Source organism: Oncorhynchus clarkii, chromosome 25 (genome assembly GCF_045791955.1).
Source record: "Oncorhynchus clarkii lewisi isolate Uvic-CL-2024 chromosome 25, UVic_Ocla_1.0, whole genome shotgun sequence".
NCBI lineage: Eukaryota > Metazoa > Chordata > Actinopteri > Salmoniformes > Salmonidae > Oncorhynchus > Oncorhynchus clarkii.
In genome coordinates, this window is record NC_092171.1 from 6,019,328 (window position 1) to 6,043,930 (window position 24,603).

General features: G+C 42.7%; 1 protein-coding gene across 6 annotated transcripts in view; it reads left to right on the forward strand.

Annotated features, from left to right (window-relative positions):
- The window catches only part of LOC139384128 (ribosomal protein S6 kinase a, polypeptide 1), a 142,827-nt gene that overhangs the window by 94,589 nt on the left and 23,635 nt on the right, over window positions 1–24,603 (forward strand). For 2 of the 6 annotated variants that reach the window (XM_071128799.1, XM_071128800.1), the window contains exons 3-9: window positions 14,026–14,142; window positions 16,175–16,256; window positions 17,777–17,857; window positions 18,089–18,168; window positions 18,367–18,473; window positions 19,442–19,479; window positions 20,383–20,525. In XM_071128799.1, the coding sequence (XP_070984900.1) occupies window positions 14,026–14,142; window positions 16,175–16,256; window positions 17,777–17,857; window positions 18,089–18,168; window positions 18,367–18,473; window positions 19,442–19,479; window positions 20,383–20,525 (648 nt within the window). Of the gene's footprint in view, window positions 1–7,145; window positions 7,249–8,879; window positions 8,934–9,730; window positions 10,413–14,025; window positions 14,143–16,174; window positions 16,257–17,776; window positions 17,858–18,088; window positions 18,169–18,366; window positions 18,474–19,441; window positions 19,480–20,382; window positions 20,526–24,603 lie in introns of those variants that run through there. The other 4 variants (XM_071128801.1, XM_071128802.1, XM_071128803.1 and 1 more) reach the window with 3 other exon arrangements.

The following is a 24,603-nucleotide window of genomic DNA, read 5'->3' on the forward strand; positions in this document are numbered from 1 at the left end:
GATCGATCTCTGGAGCACTGAAAGAGTGACCATTGTGGTGGAACATTCTATTCAAGTGAGAGAGACTTGGTCATTTCTTCAAACAATCATCTTTATTCAATAGCGATGAATTATTGCAATTATGAAACCATCGACCCAGTAGTCTTGACTGTTGGGCCGAGAGCCTACCCTTTAAAGACCATGCTGTTCCTTATATACCCGATACCAAGATTTCTCAGTCATTGCTGGTTCAACCCCCTCCCATAAGAATTGGGGGCACCATGAGCCACTTTGGGTTCATCCTGTGGTCACATGCTTCTGGTGTTGTCTCCCAGATGCCAGGATAATCAGGAATACTGAGGCCTTTGTTCTGTTCCTCCAGGCTATCTCTATCTCGGTGACACCCACCACATCTGATCTTTTGGAATGCCAGCTGTAGGTTTTTTTTTCATCACCAAGTCATCACTTAATCAGTTGCCAGCCCAAGCTCCATAAAGACTTCTCTCAGTTTAACACAGAAAAGGAGAGCGAGAGTCCTAAGAACGTTGCTCTATTAAATAAAACAATTTGGTGCATAAATATAACCTCTTGTAATCCTGCTAACACACCATCGGGTTATTGGTCACCTCCCTGACCAAGACCCTTCTCCCCCGATTGCTCAGTTTGGCTGGGTCGGCCAGCTCTATGAAGATTTTTGATGGTTCCAAACTTCTTGCATTTTAAGAATGATGGAGGCCACTGTGTTCTTTGGGACTTTCAATGCTGCAGAAATCTTTTTGTACCCTTCCCCAGATCTGTGCCTTGACACAATGCTGTCTCGGAGCTCTACGGACAATTCCTTCAACCTCATGGCTTGGTTTTGCTCTGACATGCACTGTCAACTGTGGGACCTTATATAGACAGGTGTGTGCCTTTCCAAATCATGTCCAACCAATTGAATTTTCCACGGGTGGACTCCAAGTTGTGGAAACATCAAGGATGGTCAATGGAAACAGGATGCACCTCAGCTAAATTTCGAGTCTCATAGCAAAGGGTCTGAATACTTATGTAAATAAGCTGTACTGTTTTTATTTGTAATACTTTTGCAAAAATGTCTAAAAACCTGTTTTCACTTTGACATTATGGGGTATTGTCTGTAGATTGATGAGAAACATTTTTATTTAATCAATTTTAGAATAAGGCAGTAACTTAACAAAATTTGGAAAAAGTGAATGCACTACATATTCAGGAATTGGGGGTGGGAATGTGTTGATTTCCACGTGTAGCAGACAAGTAACAACAAATAGGGCACCGACTGACAGCTGGCAGTGTAAGTAGCTAGCATGCTAACCTTAGCCAGCTAATGGAAGTTATGAGCACCATTTCAGTTAAGAGTGGCATACTGTAAGTCAGGTGAAAATAATAATTTCAGAAAAAGACTACCAAGCCTTCCTGTTTTGAGTCTCCGCGGTGCCTATACGGGCTGTTGACATGCTGAGGGTTGACGTTTTTCTGACTCTTACCGTTTGATAATTCCAGTGAAACTTTTGGATTCCAGACTTCATTAATATTTGGACATTATCAAATCGCTATATTTTTTGTTCGCTCTGTTATCATTTCAGCACGCTAGCTAGCTATATATCACAATGCGTTATCTAAATTACGGCCGCTAATCCGCCATAGAAAATAGAAAGAATGTAAACTCCAGGTAATATGGCTAGCCTAACTATTGAACTGTTTGGAGCTTGTATTGAAGCAATTTTGTTTTGTATGGCCCGGTTCCCCCGAGTGGGTGGAGATTTCTCTTTAGGATCAATGGAATAGTGGAAAAATGTGCAAACGCTTTACACCTGGGGCACCGGGCCATGCAAAAATGAATTTGCATAGAACTTTAGTAGTCAAAACCATTCATCTTGTGGCGACGGGGGAAGCGGGGTTCTAAAAAGCAATTATATTGTGCAATTTTACCATTTCTAAAACAGGTTTCTTTTTTATGCAGACTAGTTCAAAAATAAGTGCAATTTGACAAATTATCTAATGGCTTATGACATTTTGCTGGTAAAAAAAAGGGAAGTGCAAAAACCTTATTTTTGCACCCCCTATTTTAATTTGCTCCATGAGAAGTGTAGGGTCGTCACAGCCACAAAGTCATAAACCCTGTTAATTTTAACATTTTTCTTCTTAAAATCTGATTTTAAACCCAACTCAGCTTCACCTTAAATTAAGACCAAAAAGCTAATTTGACCCAAAGGCCAGGGAGAAAAGCTGTTCAACCAATTCCATCTCACACTAATTCAAGGTAATGAAAGCTTCCAGAGATTCTGTATTCAGAAAGAAATGGTTAGCTTCACGCAACTTCAGGTCTTAAATGGGAGGGAAATTACATTTCAGGTCAAAAATATTTATGGGCAATGGGGATAGATGCGGTAGAGCGGTCAATGGAATGCAGACCGTGGGGGATAGGACACTAGATTGGCACACATTCAACAAATCTGATCTAACAAAGTGGATATTTGTCAAATCTGCCATGATTGATGTATTGTAACAAGCCCACAATGTGGTGACTAAAATCCGATTTTGACTGAAAACCAGTCAGTATCTGGTGTGACTACCATGCAAAGTTGCTGGATATCGGCGGGAGCTGGAACACGCTGTCGAACACGTCGATCCAGTGCATCCCAAACATGCTCAATGGGTGACATGTCTGGTGAGTATGCAGGCCATGGAAGAACTGGGACATTTTCAGCTTCCAGGAATTGTGTACAGATCCTTGCGACATGGGGCTGTGCATTATCATGCTGAAACGAGGTGATGGTGGCGGATTAATGGCACGACAATGGGCCTCAGGATCGTCATGGTATCTCTATGCATTCAAGTTGTCATCAATAAAATGCAATTGTGTTCATTATCCGTAGCTTATGCCTGCCCATACCATAACCCCACCATGTGGCACTCTTGATCACAACGTTGGCATCAGAAAACCTCTCGACCGCATGTGGTCTGTCATTTGCCCGGTACAGTTGAAACTGGGATTCATGCGAAGAGCACACTTATCCAGTGTGCCAGTGGCCATCGAAGTTTGTGCAGAAATTCTTTGGTTGTGCAAAACCACAGTTTAATCAACTGTCCGGGTGGCTGGTCTCAGACGATCCCGCAGTGGAGGTCCGGGGCTGCCATGGTTACACGTGGTCTGCGGTTGTGAGGCAGGCTGAACGTCCGGCAAAATTCTCTAAAACGACATTGAGGTGGCTTATGATAGAGAAATGGAACATTCAATTCTCTGGCAACAGGTCTGGTGGACATTCCTGCAGTCAGCTTGCAATTGCACGCTCCCTCAACTTGACATCTGGCATTGTGTGGTGCAGTTTTGTCACACATTTTAGAGAAGCCTTTTATTTTCCCCAGCACAAGGTGGACCTGTGTAATGATCATGCTGTTTAATCAGCCTCTTGACATGCCACACCTGTCAGGTGGATGGATTATTTTGGCAAAGGTGCAATCTTTATACGTCATGCTATCTTGGCTGAGCTCTTATGTCAAGCACCGGGAAACGGACTCCAAAATCTCAGAAGAGGTAAGGTCTTTTCATTTAGCCAGTGGCTTGTAATTCAGATGGATGGCTATAGAGATTAGCACTGAATCCCTACGAGGGGTGCGGTGCAGACCAATTCATTGGATGAGTATGACAGCTCCCCATAAGCGCAAGATGTATGAATGCTCTGACTTCTGTGGAGGCCTCATTGCAGTAAATGCTGCACTGCCACTGTAGAAGTCAGATTGAAAGGCTCTGCATGGTCAATCTCCGTGTCTGCTCTACACAGACCGGACAAGTTTAAGCGGACGCGTAATGGATTGTGGCCATTGTAGTTTATTACTATGTTTTCTGCACTAAACAATGTAGAATATTGGCCTGTTGAAAACTACAACTTATTACTGTATCGCACAGTTCAGGCTTGCTTGATCTGATTTATCTCTACAGAAATTGCACATCGAGCCCACAGAAAAAAAACAGAATGAAATGGAATTCAAATAATTGAACCGACATTGGTAAATTAGTTGTTGAAAAAACCGACATTTTGGTTAACTGCTCAGCACTATAAGTGAACAAGAGAAACATGCACACATGCATGTGCATAGTGTTGTATCACTGATCAATTCAGTGTTCTCTGTTTTGGTTACATCTCATTCAATATCTGTAATGAAAGGTCACGATCCGTTGCACTAAACTCTGTTTGCTCCTGCAACGAATCAGCAAAGAAAGGAAGGAGAGGAAATGACTTGCATGCCGACAGGCTGGAAGAAATATTTTTGTGCTGAAATGTAATTTGTCTTCCATTAAGACCTGAAGTTGCATGAAGCTAACCATTTCTTTCTGAATACAGAATATCTGGAAGCTTTCATTACCTTGAATTAGTGTGAGATGGAATTGGTTGAAATACAATGACAAGAAGAGGTAAGAATACAACAATAGGTGTGTGAGTCATCCTAAATGAGTCTGGTACAAATTAAATTAAAAACACCCACACCAGTAGAAATCCACTTTTTTGAGCTGAAAGATGGCCAGTGCTTACCCATGATGTTTCACAACAATGTAAATCAATTCTTATTCAAAGTCTACTAGAGTTTGGGGTTGAAGGGTTAAATCTGAATTTGTGACTTCAGATTTATTCATTAGGAACATCTGATGCAAAGTGCTTCCAATTCACGAGTCATCTAAGAGCCAAACAGCTTTTCTCCCTGGCCTTTGGGTCAAAATGAGCTTTTTGGTCTTAATTTAAGGTGAAGCTGAGTTGGGTTTAAAATCAGATTTTAAGAAGAAAAATGTTAAAATTAACAGGGTTTATGACTTTGTGGCTGTGACGACCCTACACTTCTCATGGAGCAAATTAAAATAGGGGGTGCAAACTAAGGTTTTTGCACTTCCCCTTTTTTACCAGCAAATTATCATAAGCCATTAGATAATTTGTCAAATTGCACTTATTTTTGAACTAGTCTGCATAAAAAAGAAACCTGTTTTAGAAATGGTAAAATTGCACAATATAATTGCTTTTTAGAACCCCGCTTCCCCCGTCGCCACAAGATGAATGGTTTTGACTACTAAAGTTCTATGCAAATTCATTTTTGCATGGCCCGGTGCCCCAGGTGTAAAGCGTTTGCAATTTTTTTCCACCATTCCATTGATCCTAAAGAGAAATCTCCACCCACTCGGGGGAACCGGGCCATACAAAACAAAATTGCTTCAATACAAGCTCCAAACAGTTCAATAGTTAGGCTAGCCATATTACCTGGAGTTTACATTCTTTCTATTTTCTATGGCGGATTAGCGGCCGTAAGTTAGATAATGCATTGTGATATATAGCTAGCTAGCGTGCTGAAATGATAACAGAGCGAACAAAAAATATAGCGATTTGATAATGTCCGTGAGCATGTCCAAATATTAATGAAGTCTGGAATCCAAAAGTTTCACTGGAATTATCAAACGGTAACAGTCAGAAAAACGTCAACCCTCAGCATGTCAACAGCCCATAAAGGCACCGCGGAGACTCATAACAGGTAGGCTTGGTAGTCTTTTTCTGAAATGTATTATTTTCACTTGACTTACAGTATGCCACTAATTTTCGTGCCTTTTGAAATCCCTACACGTCATAGAGGTTTCATTTGTGACTTGTTCTGATAGCCTTTCGTCGAAGTAATGCAATTGAGTATGCGTTTATACAGGGTGTACCGCCCCCACCTACGTCAACCAATCATGTCAATGCGGTGCTATACGGAGCCCTCCGCATTGTTAAAAAAAAATTGCGACGCTCACAGTATCACGCTCTCCCTACAGAGCCTTTGGTCAGCATTTCCCGATCAAGCATAAATTGGTGTGAAGAGAAGGCACACATGATCGAAAGGGATAGGAAGCAGTAGATCTAAGTGGCTGATAGTTGGTATGCCTTGTTTACTTGAAAGAACGACTAAAATCGTGATTTTTGTCAGACAGCAAAGGCAGCAGCCCTTTAGAGATGAGATGTTGGTTTGGATTGAAATAATAAAGTCATCAAGTAAAACAAATTTGATTAAAGTTGTGTGAATAAATGATTGTTAGTAAGTGATAAGCAGTACTTTTATTAATTGTTTTATAGTGTTACAGCATTCAACCCATATATTGCATTGTGCATTTAATGTCAAGAAAATAATCGAAAACCGTGATATCCTTTTTTTATAATCAAACCGAACCGACCTTAAAGCACAAATCGTGGGGTGGCGCACAATTGGCCCAGAGTCGTCCGGGTTAGGGGAGGGTTTGGCCGAGATGTTTTTTGTCCCATCTCGCTCTAGCAATGCACGCTAACACGGTCGCTAGGTGTACGGTGTTTCCTCCGACACATTGGTGCAGCTGGCGTCCGGGTTAAGCGGGCATTGTGTCAAGAAGCAGTGCGGCTCGGCCGGTTTGTGTTTCGGAGGACGCACGGCTCTCGACCGTCGCCTCTCCCGAGTTTGTATGGGAGTTGCAGCAATGGGACAAGACTGTAACTACCAATTGGATACCACTTTTTGTTTTTTGAGCACTATTCGCTCAGTTCTTTTTTGCTTACAAAAAAAGTGGCCGATGTCTTGCTTCTCCTGCAGATATTCAGTGTTTCCGCCCTGGCTGCACTTGTGGGTCTGACTTTTTATTATCTCTCTTATTTTCACGTTAGGTTATTGTACAGGGAGCAGACAAAGACTCTGAGTAAAGCTCACAGAGTGCCAATAAGTGGCACTGAGTTCTAATATACAATTATGTGGTAAAGGTCCTCAATCAGTTAGTACATGTCTGTTGTCCTTGCCTGCTGCTAGGCAACACAGCACAGTGACTCTAAAGAATCCATCCCTTCCTGTTTTTCACCATGGCTTTCTCAAGTCGAGGCCGTTATGGTCCAACACGATGTAGAAAGAAGTGTCTGCAGTGGCATTTGATAAGTGGTTTGTGGGTACTTTTTCTACGTGTGTGCCTGCGTGCTTATTACACGGAATGTGTTTGTCTCTTTCTGGTAATGACTGAGTTTAGTTTGCTGTGGCTTCCTTAGGAAGTCTCTTTAGTTTCCTCCTCAGATTATCTGCAATAAATCAGTCTTCTACCGGGGTGACATGCTCTTTGCATTTCCCCATTTACGTGTGTGTGTGTGTAAGATTAGCTTATTGCCCCATTCTGAGTGTCTCACAGTACGTGTCGAAGTCCTAGACAGTGTGACATGGGAAACTCCGATCGACAAGATGTGGAGGCACATATTTCGCACCAAACAGGGTTTTCGTGTGCCCCAGGCAAGTATCACACCGTGTGTGTGTGTGAATTGCTTGGCTGTGTGTATTGCTTGGCTCTGTGTGGTGTATTTTAGGAGCTAAAAAAGGGGTTTCAGTGACCTGAGTGGTAGGCGTAGGAAACGCATCTGTGGCAGTAGCCTCTGACCTTGACCGAACTACTTATCCTTCCTGACTGTCACAGTGGAAAGGCAAAGACCAGAGTACAGTCAAAGTAGACTCTCCTAGAACCTCTGACTTGAAATAAGTTGACATTTTGTTATTCATCGCTTGTGTCTTGAGACTTTCTAGAAGACATGAACATGATGACTGAGAAACTATACGTGCTATCATTGTAGCAAGATGTTTTAGTAGTTATACCATTCTAAAGTCACTGATTTGACATCTTGTATTTTGAGGTGGGGGGGCATCACTTTGAGCAGATTTGCCTTGTATCTGGGAATCTTACTCGCTCCATCTCTCTACAAAGAACTTGAATTACTTCTAGTCAGCACAGTGTGCAAAAGCCTATTGAGTGTTCTGTCAGGTGAAATTAACTAATTTACAACTTGGCTTAGAAAATGGCTTGTAGCCTTCTCGGAAGAGCAAGAGACTGTGAAACAATTGTCTATATTCGCTATTAGCTTTATGCGTGCATGTATGTATTTTGTGTGTGTTAATGGAGAAAGTGGGTGGACATGACGCACACTCACTGCCCCTCGACTGTGTCCATGTGTGTGTCACTTATTTATCGAGCCCACAACTCCTAGCCTAAAATAATGCCTTTATTGGTGGCTCGCCCAACGTCATGTGGTAACATCATACAAAAACACATCTTATTTTTCTCCTTCCATCGCCTTGACAACCAACCTTTGCTGTGAACACTGCATGTAACTCTGTTGTCTGTTCACACTGCTATGCTTTAGCTTGGCTAGGTCGCAGTTGTAAATGAGAACTTGTTCTCAACTAGCTTACCTGGTTAAATAAAGGTGATATATATATATATATATATATATATATATATATATTTTTTAAATTTATTTTATTTTTTTAAATGTGACGAGTCCTGTATGGGCCACGTCAATTCCGAGCCTAACCCGACCCATCCGCATAGAACTGTTTTCGAGAGCCGATCCGTAACACAACAAATAACATCCATTTATTTCATGTTTTTTTTTTATGACTCCAGAGTAGTAGGCTATTATTCTCCTCCCTGTTAACTTGTCTTGCGTGTCTTTTCAACATTTGAATAGAAGGAAACTATTCCATGAATTATTAACACCATGAGATGCGGCACATTGAAAGCCTATAGCGACATAATGAAACAAGACCTTTTTACGTTCAATATTGTTTAGATAATCAAATAGTTTACTTGAAACTATTCAACGAAACCATTCCAAGAATCGCATATAGGCTGCAAAAATGTATTTATTTAGAAGGATCTACTCCAACTTTTACCAGCCACCGGTTTAACATGGATATGGCCTGCGTTTGGTCGAAATGAAGGAAAGCCTGAATTAACATAATGAACCGTTCCACTCGCCAGCTGATTTCTTTGCGGGTCAACTGTGCGGAACCAACGGATAACTGACCCGATGCAACACTCTGTGACATACAAACCTGAAATCCTTTTCCCTGTGACACCTTCCAATCAGGACCGGTCCCATATTACCTGGGTAGAGAAGGACTTTGCCAATATTAATGCCAAGGTAAGATTATTCCTCATTCATTTGGCTTTCGCTCACTGCCAAGTCAGCACCCTCTGTACCTCTATTGCTTTGCTGGGCTAAATCAATACGGTCAACAATGCTAGCATATGCAGCGACTAAATTATTGTCCGTCTGACTCAAATGACTGGAGAGCTCTTGCATTTCGCTCTGTAGTCCGTCCACCTAGGTGTGGCTGTCTGAGAAGAGAATGTATTTCTTTAGAAGTATTTTGGCACCTTGCTCACATGTTGGCTCTAGAAATGCACTCTTCAACATCTAGTTTGTGGGAAAGCTGTCCAAAATGAGTTGTCTTTATCACCTCGAGAGCTGATTTGTTACTCTCTGAAGACAGTTGATCTGCATTACAGTAGCCGTGATACACTATACAAGATGTCTAGATCTGGTTATAGTAGTGCAATATAGTATCTAATATGCGATCTTAGGAGGCTGCAAAAGAAAGTGACTTAGCAAGTAGATGGAGACTGAGTGAAATAGTGTTCTGTGAAGCTAAGAGGAAGTGTGTATTGACTCATATAGACACACAGTGACAGTGTGTTTGTAGGGATGTGGAAGGCCCTGTTCTCACACAAAGACAGGGGTAGAGACGAGGATGGCAGGAAAGAGGCTGTAAGGGATGCCTGTCATCAGGCTGTAAAAGTGTCCCGGTCTCTCTCTCGCTCTCACTATTTTTCCCCTGTCTCTCTTGCTGTCTGGGTCATGGTGTTGGCAGTTAGGGAGGCGACACCTCGTCACTCTACCCGCTCTGTGACCATAGCCAAAGGGAAACGGGGCAGAGCGGCGCATGATGGGACGGGAGGGGCCGCTGACCTGTCAGTTCCAGCAGGAAGGAGAAGATTTATAATCTGTGACATCGACTTCAGAGAGGAGGGCTGAGGATGAACTCTCACTCTCACACTCTCTCACTCTCACTCTCTCACTCTCACACTCTCTCTCTCACTCACTCTCCCACACACACACACACACACACACACACACACACACACGTTGTGTGGGTTCTGCATACAGGTCTCAGAGCAGACTCTTTGTTCCTTCCTGCCTCTCTCTCTCTCTCCCCCCCTCTTTCTCTGTTCAGCAGTAGTCAGAGCTCTGTGCTTTCAGAGGACAGGACACACAGAACTAACGGAGTCGGCTTACATACAGAGAGTACAACTTGCACCCCATCTTACCATGCAGTCTACCAGTCTGGTATGAGAGTGAGGACTCTGTCCAGAGGTAGGGAGGTTGGGACTGGGATGGGGTCTAGGCTGGCAAGGCAATGTTGAGATGGAAAAGGACAGGAGGAAGTTTAAAGTGAGCCGCTTGCTGACCCTCTACCTCTTCAAGAAGCACCATAACAAGGCTTTGGCCAGCATCAGCGAACCACAGACACAGATTGGCCATGGCACCTCTACAGAGAAAAAGACAGGCAATGAGACAGACGCCTCCCATGCAGACAGTCTCAACAGGACCCAGTGGAAGGTAATGTGGTCTTCACACTGGGGAGAATGGTCATGCAATTAAGTGAATTTTCGACTTAAGATGAAGGCTTCGCCCCATACAGTATTAGATCTTCGCTATTGTCATATGATTGTGTGTGGACTATGGAGCAGGAGATGTGCAAAAGGTGTGTGTTAGTCAGGATGTGTTGTCAGTGTTTCTCCTAAGTAATTTAGCAGCGGCGGGGTGCTGCTTTTTTTTTACAAAATAATTTTTGGGATGGTGAATAACAAACAATATAAAGTACGTAGAAAAGTTAATGGAGCTACTCAGCATAAAAATAAATGTCTTCTCACTGTCAACTGTGTTTATTTTCAGCAAACTTAACATGTGTAAATATTTGTATGAACATAAGATTCAACAACGGAGACATAAACTGAACATAAACAAACACGTGACTAACAGAAATGGAATCATGTGTCCCTGAACAAAGGGGAGGTCAAAATCAAAAGTAACAGTCAGTATCTGGTGTGGCCACCAGCTGCAGTGCATCTCCTCCTCATGGACTGCACCAGATTTGCCAGTTCTTGCTGTGAGATGTTACCCCACTCTTCCACCAAGGCACCTGCAAGTTCCCAGACATTTCTGGGGGGAATGGCCCTAGCCCTCACCCTCTGATCCAACAGGTCCCAGGCGTGCTCAATGGGATTGAGATCCGGGCTCTTCGATGGCCATGGCAGAACACTGACATTCCTGTCTTGGAGGAAATCACACACAGAACGAGCAGTATGGCTGGTGGCATTGTCATGCAGGAGGGTCATGTCAGGATGAGCCTGCAGGAAGGGTACCACATGGAGGATGTCTTTCCTGTAACGCACAGTGTTGAGATTGCCTGCAATGACAACAAGCTCAGTCTGATGATGCTGTGACACACCGCCCCAGACCATGACGGACCCTCCACCTCCAAATTGATCCCACTCCAGAGTACAGGCCTCGGTGTAACGCTCATTCTTTTGTCGATAAACAAGAATCCGACCATCACCCCTGGTGAGACAAAACCGTGATTCGTCAGTGAAGAGCACTTCTTGCCAGTCATGTCTGGTCCAGCGACGGTGGGTTTGTGCCCATAGGTGACGTTGTTGCAGGTGATGTCTGGTGAGGACCTGCCTACAACAGGCCTACAAGCCCTCAGTCCAGCCTCTCTTAGCCTATTGCGGACAGTCTGAGCACTGATGGAGGGATTGTGCGTTCCTGTTGTAACTCGGAGTAGTTGTTGCCATCCTGTACCTGTCCCCCAGGTGTGATGTTCGGATGTACCGATCCTGTGCAGGTGTTGTTCCACATGGTCTGCCACTGCGAGGACGATCACCCGTCTGTCCTGTCTCCCTGTAGCGCTGTCTTAGGCGTCTCACAGTATGGACATTGCCATTTATTGCCCTGGCCACATCTGCAGTCCTCATGCCTCCTTGCAGCATGCCTAAGGCACATTTACGCAGATGAGCAGGGACCCTGGGCATCTTTCTTTTGGCGAAGTTATTTGGGTTTTTACGAATTCTTTGAAAGACAGGGTCCTGGCAGGGTTTCTTTTTTTGCTGAGTTTATGACGAAATGTGTAGATTTGCAGGAAATTAGCTTTTAAAGTAACTGCCCAGTGAAAATCTCACTTTTAAATGTTAATTGCGGGTGTTTTATCATTATTACCTTCACAGGTGTTCACCTTGCTAACTCCTTCACCGCATGTTTAGCTATTTGCAACCTAAACAAAGATAAATATTGATAGTAGGAAAATGGAACAATATTAGCGTATGGTTCTTTGTCTTGATTTGTTACGAAGGTACATTATTTTATATTTATTGCAATTAACCATGCTAGCGTTATGAGACGTTAAATACAGTGGGTTTGTGAGGGTTTTTACTTTAAAGAGATTAACTTGACACAAGTTAGGCCTCCCGAGATGTTTTCTTGATGAGTGTGTGAATTAGACAATTTTCCTTTCCTGCTAAGCATTCAAAATGTAACGAGTACTTTTGGGTGTCAGGGAACATGTATGGAGTAAAAAGTACAGAATTGTATTTAGGAATGGAGTGAAGTAAAAGTAGTCAAACAAATAAATCGTAAAGTACAGATACCCCCCAAAAAACGACTTAAGTACTTTCAAGCATTTTTACTTAAGGGCTTTACACCACTGAGTGTTAGCGTCTAGTGTTAGAGTTCCACCCTCAGTAGTAGGACTTTGTCCACTCAAGGTGGTCTTGGTTGGTCCCATAAGGGGCCTGGGGTTGGTTGTTTTTCTTGAGTAATGTCTAACTCTAAGCAAACATGGTATAAAGTACTGTATGAAGGCAATGTATTTGCTCAAGGACACAGACTGCAGATGCAGTTCAACAAAACAAAAGTTGGTCTGTGTGTACTAGGGTTGGGTGATATCCAGATTTTCATACCGTTTCTGTACCATACTTGGGTATATGGTATTACCAGAAGTGCACACAAGGGGCACTAATAAAAAAAACTGTAACCAAGACGCTTGATCTTGACCGCTATCCACTTAGCTAGCAAGTTAGCAAACCAAATGCCGGATCTAACTAGTTTGACACATCTTCGGTTTCTTATAGTTCTAAGCAGTGGCATAGCACAACGCCCCCGTCGATTATTTCTAATACTCCAGTGTACGATATATCGCCCAAGCCTAGTGTGTACTGTGTGAATGTTCCGCTGTCATTGCTGTCTGATACAGCTATTTAAGATGTTTTGGGTAAGGTGAAGTAGGCCTAAGCTCAAAAACAGCCTCTTTGCCACAACGCTGGTGTAAAAATGTAGTTATTTCAAGCTGTGGCTATGGTTACCATTCTCAATATCATTGACGGTAAATGGTGCTATCAGTTTGTTTCCAGTGAGACTCAGAACACAAACGTATGCATCAGGGTTGTGAACTTCCCGTGGTTAGTTTTCACAGGGTTTTCTGTCTACTCTCTTGTTTCCTTTCTCCATCCGTCTGTGCCCAGATGCTTTCTTCGGTAGTTGCGAATGTTGAACTGGTCTTAGGATAAACCCTGTGTGTATTACTGCTCTGTGTCCTTCGAAGGAAACACACTAGCGTTGGATAGCACTTGTTGCACCGAGCCATTTCCTTTCTCTCCACTAGCTCTCTTGCTTTCTATACTCTTGTGGCCACACCTCTTGTTTTCTACCCTCTTCCTCTTTTCGGGTTGGCTCCTCTGCATCGTTGCTCGAATGTGCACACACTTTGATCAGGACACACCCTTGTGTGAGAAAAGAGTCACCTCCCAGCAACTTTCTAGTGGCCTCCTCCTTTTCCATTCTGAAATATTCTTCATCTTCATGCGCTAAAACGTCTGTCAGTTTCCTCACTGATCCATTTGGAGAGATCCAAGAGAGACCGCTTTGTTTTAAAGGACAGGCGGCTGAAGTTCAAATCAGTGTGTTCAACCTCAAAATACACAGTCACTTGAAAACACGTGTATTGTAATCATGGTTAAGATCAGTCTGATGAGCAGGCGGGTTCAAATGTTTTTTCCGCATTGTGTAGATTATAATCAAGCTTGGAAAGGTTTCCTCCGCCTACAATGCTGCGGTACCACGGATAATGTGGTGTCTCCTGGATAATGGACATTCTCCCCCTCTTGTCTCTCTCTAGGAGGATGACATCATCAAGGAGATTAACATCACCCACGTGGTCAAGGAAGGTTCGGAGAAGGCCGACGCTCGCCAGTTTGAGCTGCTCAAAGTGCTGGGCCAGGGCTCCTTCGGCAAGGTAAAACGTCACCCCTCTAAGGTAGCACACTGCCTTTGTTCAAATACCCCCTCCGTGACAGATCTGAGAAGTGGTTCACATTGCTATACTCATGTATACCTCTTGTTTTGAAGGCCCATCTTTTTAGGGGATCAACTCGTGTTGCTTATGACAGCACTTGACCGTTGAAATGTTTAACTACAGTAAAAATACGTAATAATTATCCTCTAAATAAGCATGCAAAAAAAAGCAAACAGTTTCCTAGGAAACATGTGAAACCGTTTCCAAGATGCAGTGTTCAATCTCCCCAAAGTATTGCTTCTTATTGTGTTTGTGGTTTGAGCCCAGGAAGCAACACTGTTAGACACTGACACACACACCTGTCATTCAGCTCACTGCTTCACCCACTCTTCTAGCATTGTGGCACACGGGGTGGTCTAGATTAACTTTATTAAGACCACGTTAAACACATTATTGACAAATCCATTCAATGTTCATTGTAATTAGTTCAGTTAGTATGTACAGGACCAGTCAAAAGTTTGGACACACCTACTCATTCAAGGGTTTATCTTTATTTTTACTATTTTCTACATTGTAGAATAATGGTGACGACATCAAAACTATGAAATAACACGTGGAATTATGTAGTAACCAAAAAAGTGTTAAACACATCAAAATGTGTTTTATATTCTTCAAAGTATCCACCCTTGGCCTTGATGACAGCTTTGCACACTCTTGGCATTCTCTCAACCAACTTCACCTGGAATGCTTTTCCAACAGTCTTGAAGGAGTTCCCACATGAGCTGAGCACTTGTTGGCTGCTTTTCCTTCACTCTGCAGTCCAATTCATTCCAAACCATCTCAATTGGGGCGGCAGGTAGCCTAGTGGTTAGAGCGTTGGACTTGTAACTGGAAGGTCGAATCCCCCGAGCTGACAAGGTAAAAATCTGTAATTCTGCCCCTGAACAAGGCAGTTAACCCAATGTTCCTAGGCCGTCATTGAAAATAAGAATTTGTTCTTAACTCCATCACTCTCCTCCTTGGTCAAATAGCCCTTACACAGCCTGGAGGTGTGTTGGTTCATTGTCCTGTTGAAAAACAAATGATAGTCCCACTAATTGCACACCAAATGGGATGGCGTATCGCTGCAGAATGCTGTGGTAGCCATGCTGGTTAAGTGTGCCTTGAATTCTAAATAAATCACAGACAGTGTCACCAGCAAAGCACCATCACACCACCACCTCCATGTTTCACGGTGGGAACCACGCATGAGAAGATCATCCGTTCACCTACTCTGTGTCATACAAAGACCTGGAGGTTGGAACCAAAAATCTCAAATTTGGACTTATCAGACCAAAGGACAGATTTCCACCGGTCTAATGTCCATTGCTCATGTTTCTTGGCCCAAGCAAGTTTCTTATTATTATTGGTGTCCTTAAGGTTGTTAGGCAGCCATTCGCCCATAGTCAAAATAAAGAAAAACCCTTGAATGAGTAGGTGTGTCCAAACTTTTGACTGGTACTGTGTGTGGACAAACCAACTCCGTGTTAACTCGTATTCGTTCCATTTAATCTCCCATCAGACTGCAAGATCAGAAATGGCAAAACATCATTTCTGGTTGAGCTCATTGTTCTTGATGTCTGGTCGTTTCAAAATGGATTGTGAATGTAATAAATGTATAGATAGGCTTAACTCCCATATTGTTCACTAACTAGCACAATATAATGTTTACCTAGCAGTTTATGGAACATTGTCTAGCATTTTATGGTATTTGCATGTCATTTGCAGTTCATGAAAATCCCCATGGAAAATCAATGACCGAAGTATTTTGTTTATTGAGAAGTAGTTCTACCAATTAACATTCCCCTTGTCAGTCCCATAGGTTTGTAGCCTAATGCACTGGATTGACCATAGAAATGTAAATACCTATGTATACATTCAATATGGCTGCCGGTCCCTCCATCACAGAGCATAGACTTGAATTGGAATGTCCCTTCAAGTTCTTCATTTTCTATGGGATTGAGAGTTGGATGTTGTCTTGTGTTGCCTGTAGGTTTTCTTGGTGCGGAAGGTAACGCCTCCTGACAACAACGAGCTGTACGCCATGAAGGTCCTGAGAAAGGCCACTCTCAAAGGTACACACACACGTTTGTTTTTACTATCCTTGATTCCCATTAAAAATCCTGTTTTCCCTAAACCGTAAACCTAACCCTAAAATTGCTGTTTTCCTTGTGGGGATCGGATAAATGTCCAACTGTTCGAATGTTCTTTTTATTTTACTATCCTTGTAAGGACTTCTGGTTAGAATGGCGTCGGAGGAGAAGGCTGATGTTTTATGGGCTCCTAACCAATTGTTCTATTTTATTTTTTTGCGTTATTTGTAACATTTTGTACATAATGTTTCTGCCACTGTCTCTTATGACCAAAATAAGCTTCTGGATATCAGAACAGCGATTTTAATCACCTGGACAAATAATTTTTCTTTAACGAGTCGGACGCAAACGGTGTACTTCAGACACCGGATAAGGCCCACATCTCTGTCATTCACATGAAGAAGAGACAGAGGTATAAGGGGACGTAGGTTGGGGTGCCTTGTAAAGGATCCGACGGCGACTGGGTAATCTGCCTCTGCCATCAGTCCTATTAGCCAACGGGATTTCCTACATTGTAGATGAATAGTGTAGACATCAAAACTTTGAAATAATACACATAGAATCATGTAGTAACCAAAAGTGTTTGACAAATCAAAATATATTTAATATTTTAGATTGTTCAAAGTGCCCAGCCTTTGCCTTGATGACAGCTTTATTTTATTATTATTATTATTTTATTTTATTTTTTCCCCTTCAGTTTATTTGAGTAAATACTTTCTTAACACTTATTTTGTATGTAAGCATTTCACTGTAAGGTTGTATTTGGCGCACGTGACTTAACATTTGATTTGGATTTTTACTATCATGGGAAACGATACTGTAGCTACACATTCACAGGATTGAAAACATGTTGTGAACTCACTGAGGCCTCCCACATCAAAAGGACCCTGCTTCGGAGCAAACACGAGTGGTTATGTTCTTAGGGAGGGCTCGTTCTCACCTCTTTCATGTGCAGACATGTCGTTTTTTGCACTTCCTACTCCACGTGTCCTTTTGCTTTACACTTTGCCCCCCCCCCCACACACACACTGTTTTTGTTTTGATCTTGTTTCAAGGCTTGGATAGTGAGAAGAAATCAACCATTTTTCAGTTGGTGTGTAGCTGTTCTTGTGCGCTGTGGTCTGCTGCTGTGGGATCTAGTCTACACTAGATGTCAACACCCTGACAGTTTCGTAGATTAGCGTTTCACTAATTGTGTGGCGGAAATTGGCCAAACTTTGGTTTCACATGGCACTCGACAAGGATATTTTCATTATTTGTTTGTCAGATGAATTGGTTTAACAATTCCATGGCCTTCAGACGAGCAGTGATGATTTGGTGTTTTTGTATTGAATATATCCCATTAAAAATACCAATGGTGGCCTGTTGGCGTTTTATTCAGGTCCTGTCTCAGCCTTAGGCACCCGGTTCCAAACCCATCTGTCACTGAGCCAAGGCTATAGTCAGGTTTTGAGCTAACCTCATGACAGCGCTGACACGGTTGTGCCCCTCACCTCCCACAGTGAGAGACCGGGTGAGGACCAAGATGGAGAGAGACATCCTGGCAGATGTCAACCACCCCTTTGTGGTCAAACTCCACTACGGTGAGTAACGACCAGAGCTAGGTTCAAGAAGTAAAGTATATTAGAGAAAAAAAACAGTTCTGGTGATAACAGCTTTAGGGTATCATGGCGTTAACTCCGCTCGGTGTCGGCGCTCATCAAGGGCAGTCATTGTTTAATTGAAAGGCAACACCTTTGGGTGTTCTAGGTTTGTCAGACAAATGGACTTTTAGCACTACTCCGGACCACCTGTTTGTGTGTATGTGCATCCAGCATTTCAGACGGAGGGAAAGCTCTATCTGATCCTGGACTTTCTGAGAGGAGGCGATCTCTTCACCAGGCTGTCGAAAGAGGTATGTTCTTAGTCTTGTTCCTGATGGACATTTTTATGTCTCGTTCTCTCTAATCATAATCCTGTCTGGACTCATGTACGTTTTTTCCTGTCTCTCTCTCTCTGTCTGTCTCTGTCTGTCTCTCTCTGTCTCTGTGTCTCTCTCTCTGTCTCTCTGTCTCTCTTTCTCGGTCTCTCTCTCTCTGTGTATCGTTTCCAGGTGATGTTCACAGAGGAGGATGTGAAGTTCTACCTAGCAGAGTTGGCCCTGGGCCTGGACCACCTGCATGGCCTGGGAATCATCTACAGGGACCTCAAACCTGAGAAGTAGGTGGAGCCTCAGCGACGGCCCACTAGTCCTAGCTAGCTTAGCGTCACAGCATCACACATCCTAGCATTGCCTTCCAAATATAATAATAAATTAGCAGACGATTTTTATCCAAAGCGACTCAGTCATATGTGTGCAAACCGAGCATATATTTTACCTATGGGTGGACCCAGTATTATTGTGATGAAAGTGCCATGCTCTACCAATTGAGCTAGAGAGGACGACTTCCTGAGACCTGGGGTGTATTCACTAGGAACAAAACAAAACCAAACGGAAGCAAATAGAACTAATTCAATTTGTCCAATAGAAACTCTTGTTTTCATAGCAAAACACAACTGATTGCAACTATTTTGGACTAAAGATTACGCCCCTTATATGCTATGCTATTGTAGCCCCGACCCACAAATGTCTTGGTTTTGGTGGTGTTTTCCATAGTGAGAGGGACATTGCGATGCAGAGTGCTGTTATCTCTTATAGACTTCGCTATATCCATTATATAGAAACCAGAAAATGGCACTGCGGTGTAATTTAGCCCCATAGTGATAACATTAATGAACCCCCATCAGAACTGAGAGGACTGAATGCACAACAAGAGCGATCATCACATCTGGTCTTGAGCAATGGGATCTTAACATATGAGAGGATGAAAAAGCTAGTATGCACAGGCCGATTAGACACGTTTTTATCTCTTTTGGCATATACCATTTTGATATCCCCTGAATTCACTGAGAGGGGACATGTTGATTTGGCCAGCCTATTTGCCATTACATTTTTTTAAAATTGTGAAGATGTGCTACTAAGTACTTTTTTTTTTCTTCTACAGTTTTTAAAAAAAACTCAAGTATTCTAGACTCTTAGTGCCAGGTTATTTGTACCAGTCTGTGGTTGTGACATCATTTTTTGCCTACCTCTTTATCCCAGCATGATAGTCCAGCACACTAACACCTCTTCTCATTATATTTTCTAGCATTCTACTGGACGAAGAAGGCCATATCAAACTCACAGGTACACCCCCCCCCCCTACACACACACACACACACACACACACACACACACACACACACACACACACTTCCCTCCCCCCACACACTTCCCTCCTCAGGTTGACCTTCCCCATTAGTCAGTGAGTCACCAAAGCCATATCTGTCCCTGTGTAGATAACTTCTCTATGTATGAGCCTGTATATCATTACCTAGACGTTAATTATGTTTCTCCTGCATCTTATCAACCCTATAATCACTCTCTCCTCTATCGGCTGTTTACCTTTTGGGAGTTCACGCACATACACAAGCATCAAAGGTGACCTTGAATATATGTCACGGTGTGATGTATCAACTTCACATGGGGAATATGAATTATGTGTCCTTTGAATACCTGCATTAGTCATGAAGGCATCAGGAAGTGTTACAGAAAGTTTTCCCTGATAATGGCCCTATATAATACCCCACTATATAGGGAATGGGGTGCCATTGCGGATGCACCCTGGGCCCTAGTTGAAGGCTATAGGCTAGTTATAGGTCAGGTCATATGGTCAGGAACTACTCCTGGCCATATCCATAAAGCATAGTGCAAATAATGTACTCTATTCCTGTACAGGTGTAGGATCCTAATTTGATCATCCTGCACAACAGGAAATGCATACTTGTAGTGTATTGAAGGTTTCTAAAGTTTGTAATTTCCACTTTAAAATTTGACTTGATTTACTCCAAATAAAAAGGTATCGTCCCCTACAGAAATGTTGATTTAATTCAAATCAACACAATAATTTCCTGTTGCTGCAGGATTATTTTCCTGCTGTGAAAAACTGGTCACATTAAGATCCTACACCTGTATGTTTGCCTGTCCACTGTGTGTTCATAATAGCACCGGTAGTTGAATAGTAACTGACTTGTGGTGTTTTCACCCCAGATTTTGGCCTGTGTAAAGAGGCCGTTGACCATGAGAAGAAAGCCTACTCCTTCTGTGGTACGGTGGAGTACATGGCACCAGAGGTGGTGAACAGGCAGGGCCACATCCACAGTGCAGACTGGTGGTCGTTTGGGGTACTGATGGTGAGTCATCGTATCTCATCTCATCTTATTAGTCACATGCACATACATATACATACACCTTACAGTGAAATGCTTACTTACAAGCCCCTAGCCAACAATGCAGTTTTAAAAATACAAATAAGAAATAAAAGTAACAAGTAGTTAAAGAGGAGCAGTAAAATAACAATAGCGAGACTATATACAGGGGATACCGGTACAGAGTCAATGTAGCCTGGGTAGGCATTTGATTAGATGTTTAGGAGTCTTATTTTTATTTCACCTTTATTTAACCAGGTAGGCGAGTTGAGAACAAGTTCTCATTTACAACTGTGACCTGGTCAAGATAAAGCAAAGCAGTGCTACAAAAGCAACAACACAGAGTTACACATAAACAACGTACAGTCTATAACACATAGAAAATTCAAAAGGCACTCGCACATCTGAGCAATCTTTTTGCGGGTGCATGGTAACAGTTGGACAAGATGAGGGGGAAAAGGAAACCGCACACTGCTCTTGATAGTATCACTGATCTTCAATAAGCTTACAGTTTAAGTCGGAAGTTTACATACACTTAGGTTGGAGTCATTAACTCGTTTTTCAACAACTCCACAAATGTATTGTTAATAAACTTTGGTTTGGCAAGTCGGTTAGGACATCTACTTTGTGCATGACACAAGTAATCTTTCCAACAATTGTTTACAGACAGATTATTTCACTTATAATAATCACAATTCCAGTGGGTCAGAAGTTTACATACACTGAGTTGACTGTGCCTTTAAACAGCTTGGAAAATTCCAGAAAATGATGTCATGGCTTTAGAAGCTTCTGATAGGTTAATTGACATTTGACATTTGAGTCAATTGGCAGTGGACCTGTGGATGTATTTAAAGGCCTACCTTCAAACTCAGTGCCTCTTTGCTTGACATCATGGGAAAATCCAAAGAAATCAGCCAAGACCTCGGAAAAATATTGAAGACCTCCACAAGTCTGGTTCATCCTTGGAAGCAATTTCCAAATGCCTGAAGGTACCATGTTCATCTGTACAAACAATAGTACGCAAGTATAAACGCCATGGGACCACACGGCCATCATACCTCTCAGGAAGGAGATGCGTTCTGTCTCCTAGAGATGAACGTACTTTGGTGCAAAAAGTGCAAAACAATCTCACTACAGCAGCAAAGGACCTTGTGAAGATGCTGGAGGAAACAGGAACAAAAGTATCTATATCCACAGTAAAATGAGTCCTATATCGACATAACCTAAAAGTCCGCTCAGCGAGGAAGAAGCCACTGCTCCAAAACCGCCGTAAAAAAGCTAGACTACAGTTTGAAACTGCACATGGGGACAAAGATCGTACTTTTTGGAGAAATGTCCTCTGGTCTGATGAAACAAAAATAGAACTGTTTGGCCATAATGACCATCTTTATGTTTGGATGAAAAAGGGGGAGGCTTACAAGCCGAAAAACACCATCCCAACCGTGAAGCATGGGGGTGGCAGCATCATGTCCACCACATGGGTGCTTTTCTGCAGGAGGGACTGGTGCACTTCACAAAATAGATGGCATCATGAGGTAGGAAAATTATGTGGCTATATTGAAGCAACATCTCAATACATCAGTCATGAAGTTAAGGCTTGGTCACAAATCGGTCTTCCAAATGGACAATGACTTCAAGCATACTTAGAAAGTTGTGGCAAATTGTCTTAAGGACAACAAAGTCAAGGTATTGGAGTGGCCATCACAAAGCCCTGACCTCAATCCTATAGAAAATGTGTGGGCTGAACTGAAAAAGCATGTGTGAGCAAAGAGGCCTACAAACCTGACTCAGTTACACCAGCTCTGTCAGGAGGAATGGGCCAGAATTCACCCAACTTATTGTGGGAAGCTTGTGGAAGGCTACCCAAAACGTTTGACCCAAGTTAAACGATTTAAAGGCAACGCTACCAAATACTAATTGAGTGAATGTAAACTTCTGACCCACTGGGAATGTGATGAAAGAAATGAAAGCTGAAATAAATCATTCTCTCTTCTATTATTGTGACATTTCACATTCTTAAAATAAAGTGGTGATCCTAACTGATCTACGACAGGGAATTTTTATTAGGATTAAATGTCAGGAATTGGAAAAATCTGAGTTGTTAAATGTATTTGCCTAAGGTGTATGTAAACTTGCGACTTCAACTATACGTATCTGCCTCACGGCCTTCGTCAGAGCCCGATAGAAACATCTATGTACAGTGTGTGCAAATGTAGAAGAGTAGGGAGGTAAAGGCAATAAATAGGCCATAGAGGCAAAATAATTAAAATTTAGCATTAACACTGGAGTGATAGATGTGCAGATGATGATGTGCAAGTAGAGATACTGGGGTGCAAAAGAGCAAGAGGATAAGTAACAATATGGGAATGAGGTAGTTGGGTGTGTTATTTACAGATTGGCCGTGTACAGGTACAGTAAGCTGCTCTGACAGCTGATGCTTAAAGTTAGAGAGGAAGATATTAGACTCCAGCTTCAGTTATTTTTGCTATTCATTCCAGTCATTGGAAGGTGGCGTTGGCTTTGGGGATGACCAGTGAAATATACCTGCTGGAGTGAAGGAGGCTTTGTTGCGAAATAGGAAGCTGATTCTAGATTTAATTTGGGATTGGAGATGCTTAATGTGAGTCTGGAAGGAGAGTTTACAGTCTAACCAGACACCTAGGTATTTGTAGTTGTCCACATATTCTAAGTCAGAACCGTCCAGAGTAGTGAGATGCTGGATGGACGGGCAGGTGGGCATCGATTGGTTGAAGAGCATGCATTTAAATTTAAATTGCATTTAAGAGCAGTTGGAGGCCACGGAAGGAGAGTTGTATGGCATTGAACCTCTTCTGGTGGTTAGTTAACACAGTGTCCAAAAGAAGGGCCAGAAGTATACAGAATGGTGTCGTCTGCGTAGAGGTGGATCAGAGAATCACCAACAGCAAGAGCGACACCATTGAAATATACAGAGAAAAGATTCGGCCCGTGGATTGAACCCTGTGGCACCCCCATAGAGACTGCCAGAGGCCCGGACAACAGGCCCTCCAATTTGACACACTGAACTCTGTCTGAGAAGTAGTTGGTGAACCAGTCGAGGCAGTCATTTGAGAAGCCAAAGCTGTTGAGTCTGCCGATAAGAATGCGTTGATTGACAGTCGAAAGCCTTGGCCAGGTCGATGAATACAGCTGCACAGTATGTCTCTTATCGATGGCGGTTATGATATTGTTTAGGACCTCGAGCGTGGCTGAGGTGCACCTATGACCAGCTCGGAAACCAGATGGTGGGATTCGAAATGGTCTGTGATTTGTTTGTTAACTTGGCTTTTGAATATTTTAGAAAGGCAGGGCAGGATGATATAGGTCTATAACAGTTTTGGTCTAGAGTGTCTCCCCCTTTGAAGAGGGGGATGACCGCGGCAGCTTTCCAATCTTTGGGGATCTCAGACGATACGAAAGAGGTTGAATAGGCTAGTAATAGGGGTCGCAACAATTTGGGCTGTTAATTTTAGAAAGAGAGGGTCCAGATTGTCTAACCCAGCTGATTTGTAGGGATCTAGATTTTGCAGCTCTTTCAGAACATAATTTGTCTGGATTTGGGTGAAGGAGAAGCGTGGAGGGGCTTGGGAAAGTTGCTGCAGGGGGTGCTGAGATGTTGGCCGGAGTAGGGGTAGCCAGGTGGAAAGCATGGCCAGCCGTAGAGAAATGCTTATTTAAATGATCGATTATTGTAGATTTATCGGTGGTGACAGTGTTTCCTATCCTAGCTGGGAGGAGGTGCTCTCATTCTCCATGGACTTTACGGTGTTCCAAAACTTTTTGCCAATAGTGCTACAGGATGCACATTTCTGTTTAGGAAAGCTAAGGCAAGCTTTCTCAAACTGACTGAGTATATTGGTTCCTGACTTCCCTGAAAAGTTGCATATTGCGGGAGCTATTCGATGCAAATGCAGAACGCCACATGATGGTTTTGTGCTGGTCAAGGGCAGTCAAGTCTGGAGTGAACCAAGGGCTATATCTGTTCTTAGTTCTACATTTTAAGATGATCAGGAAAGCACTTTTTAAAGAACAACCAGGCATCCTC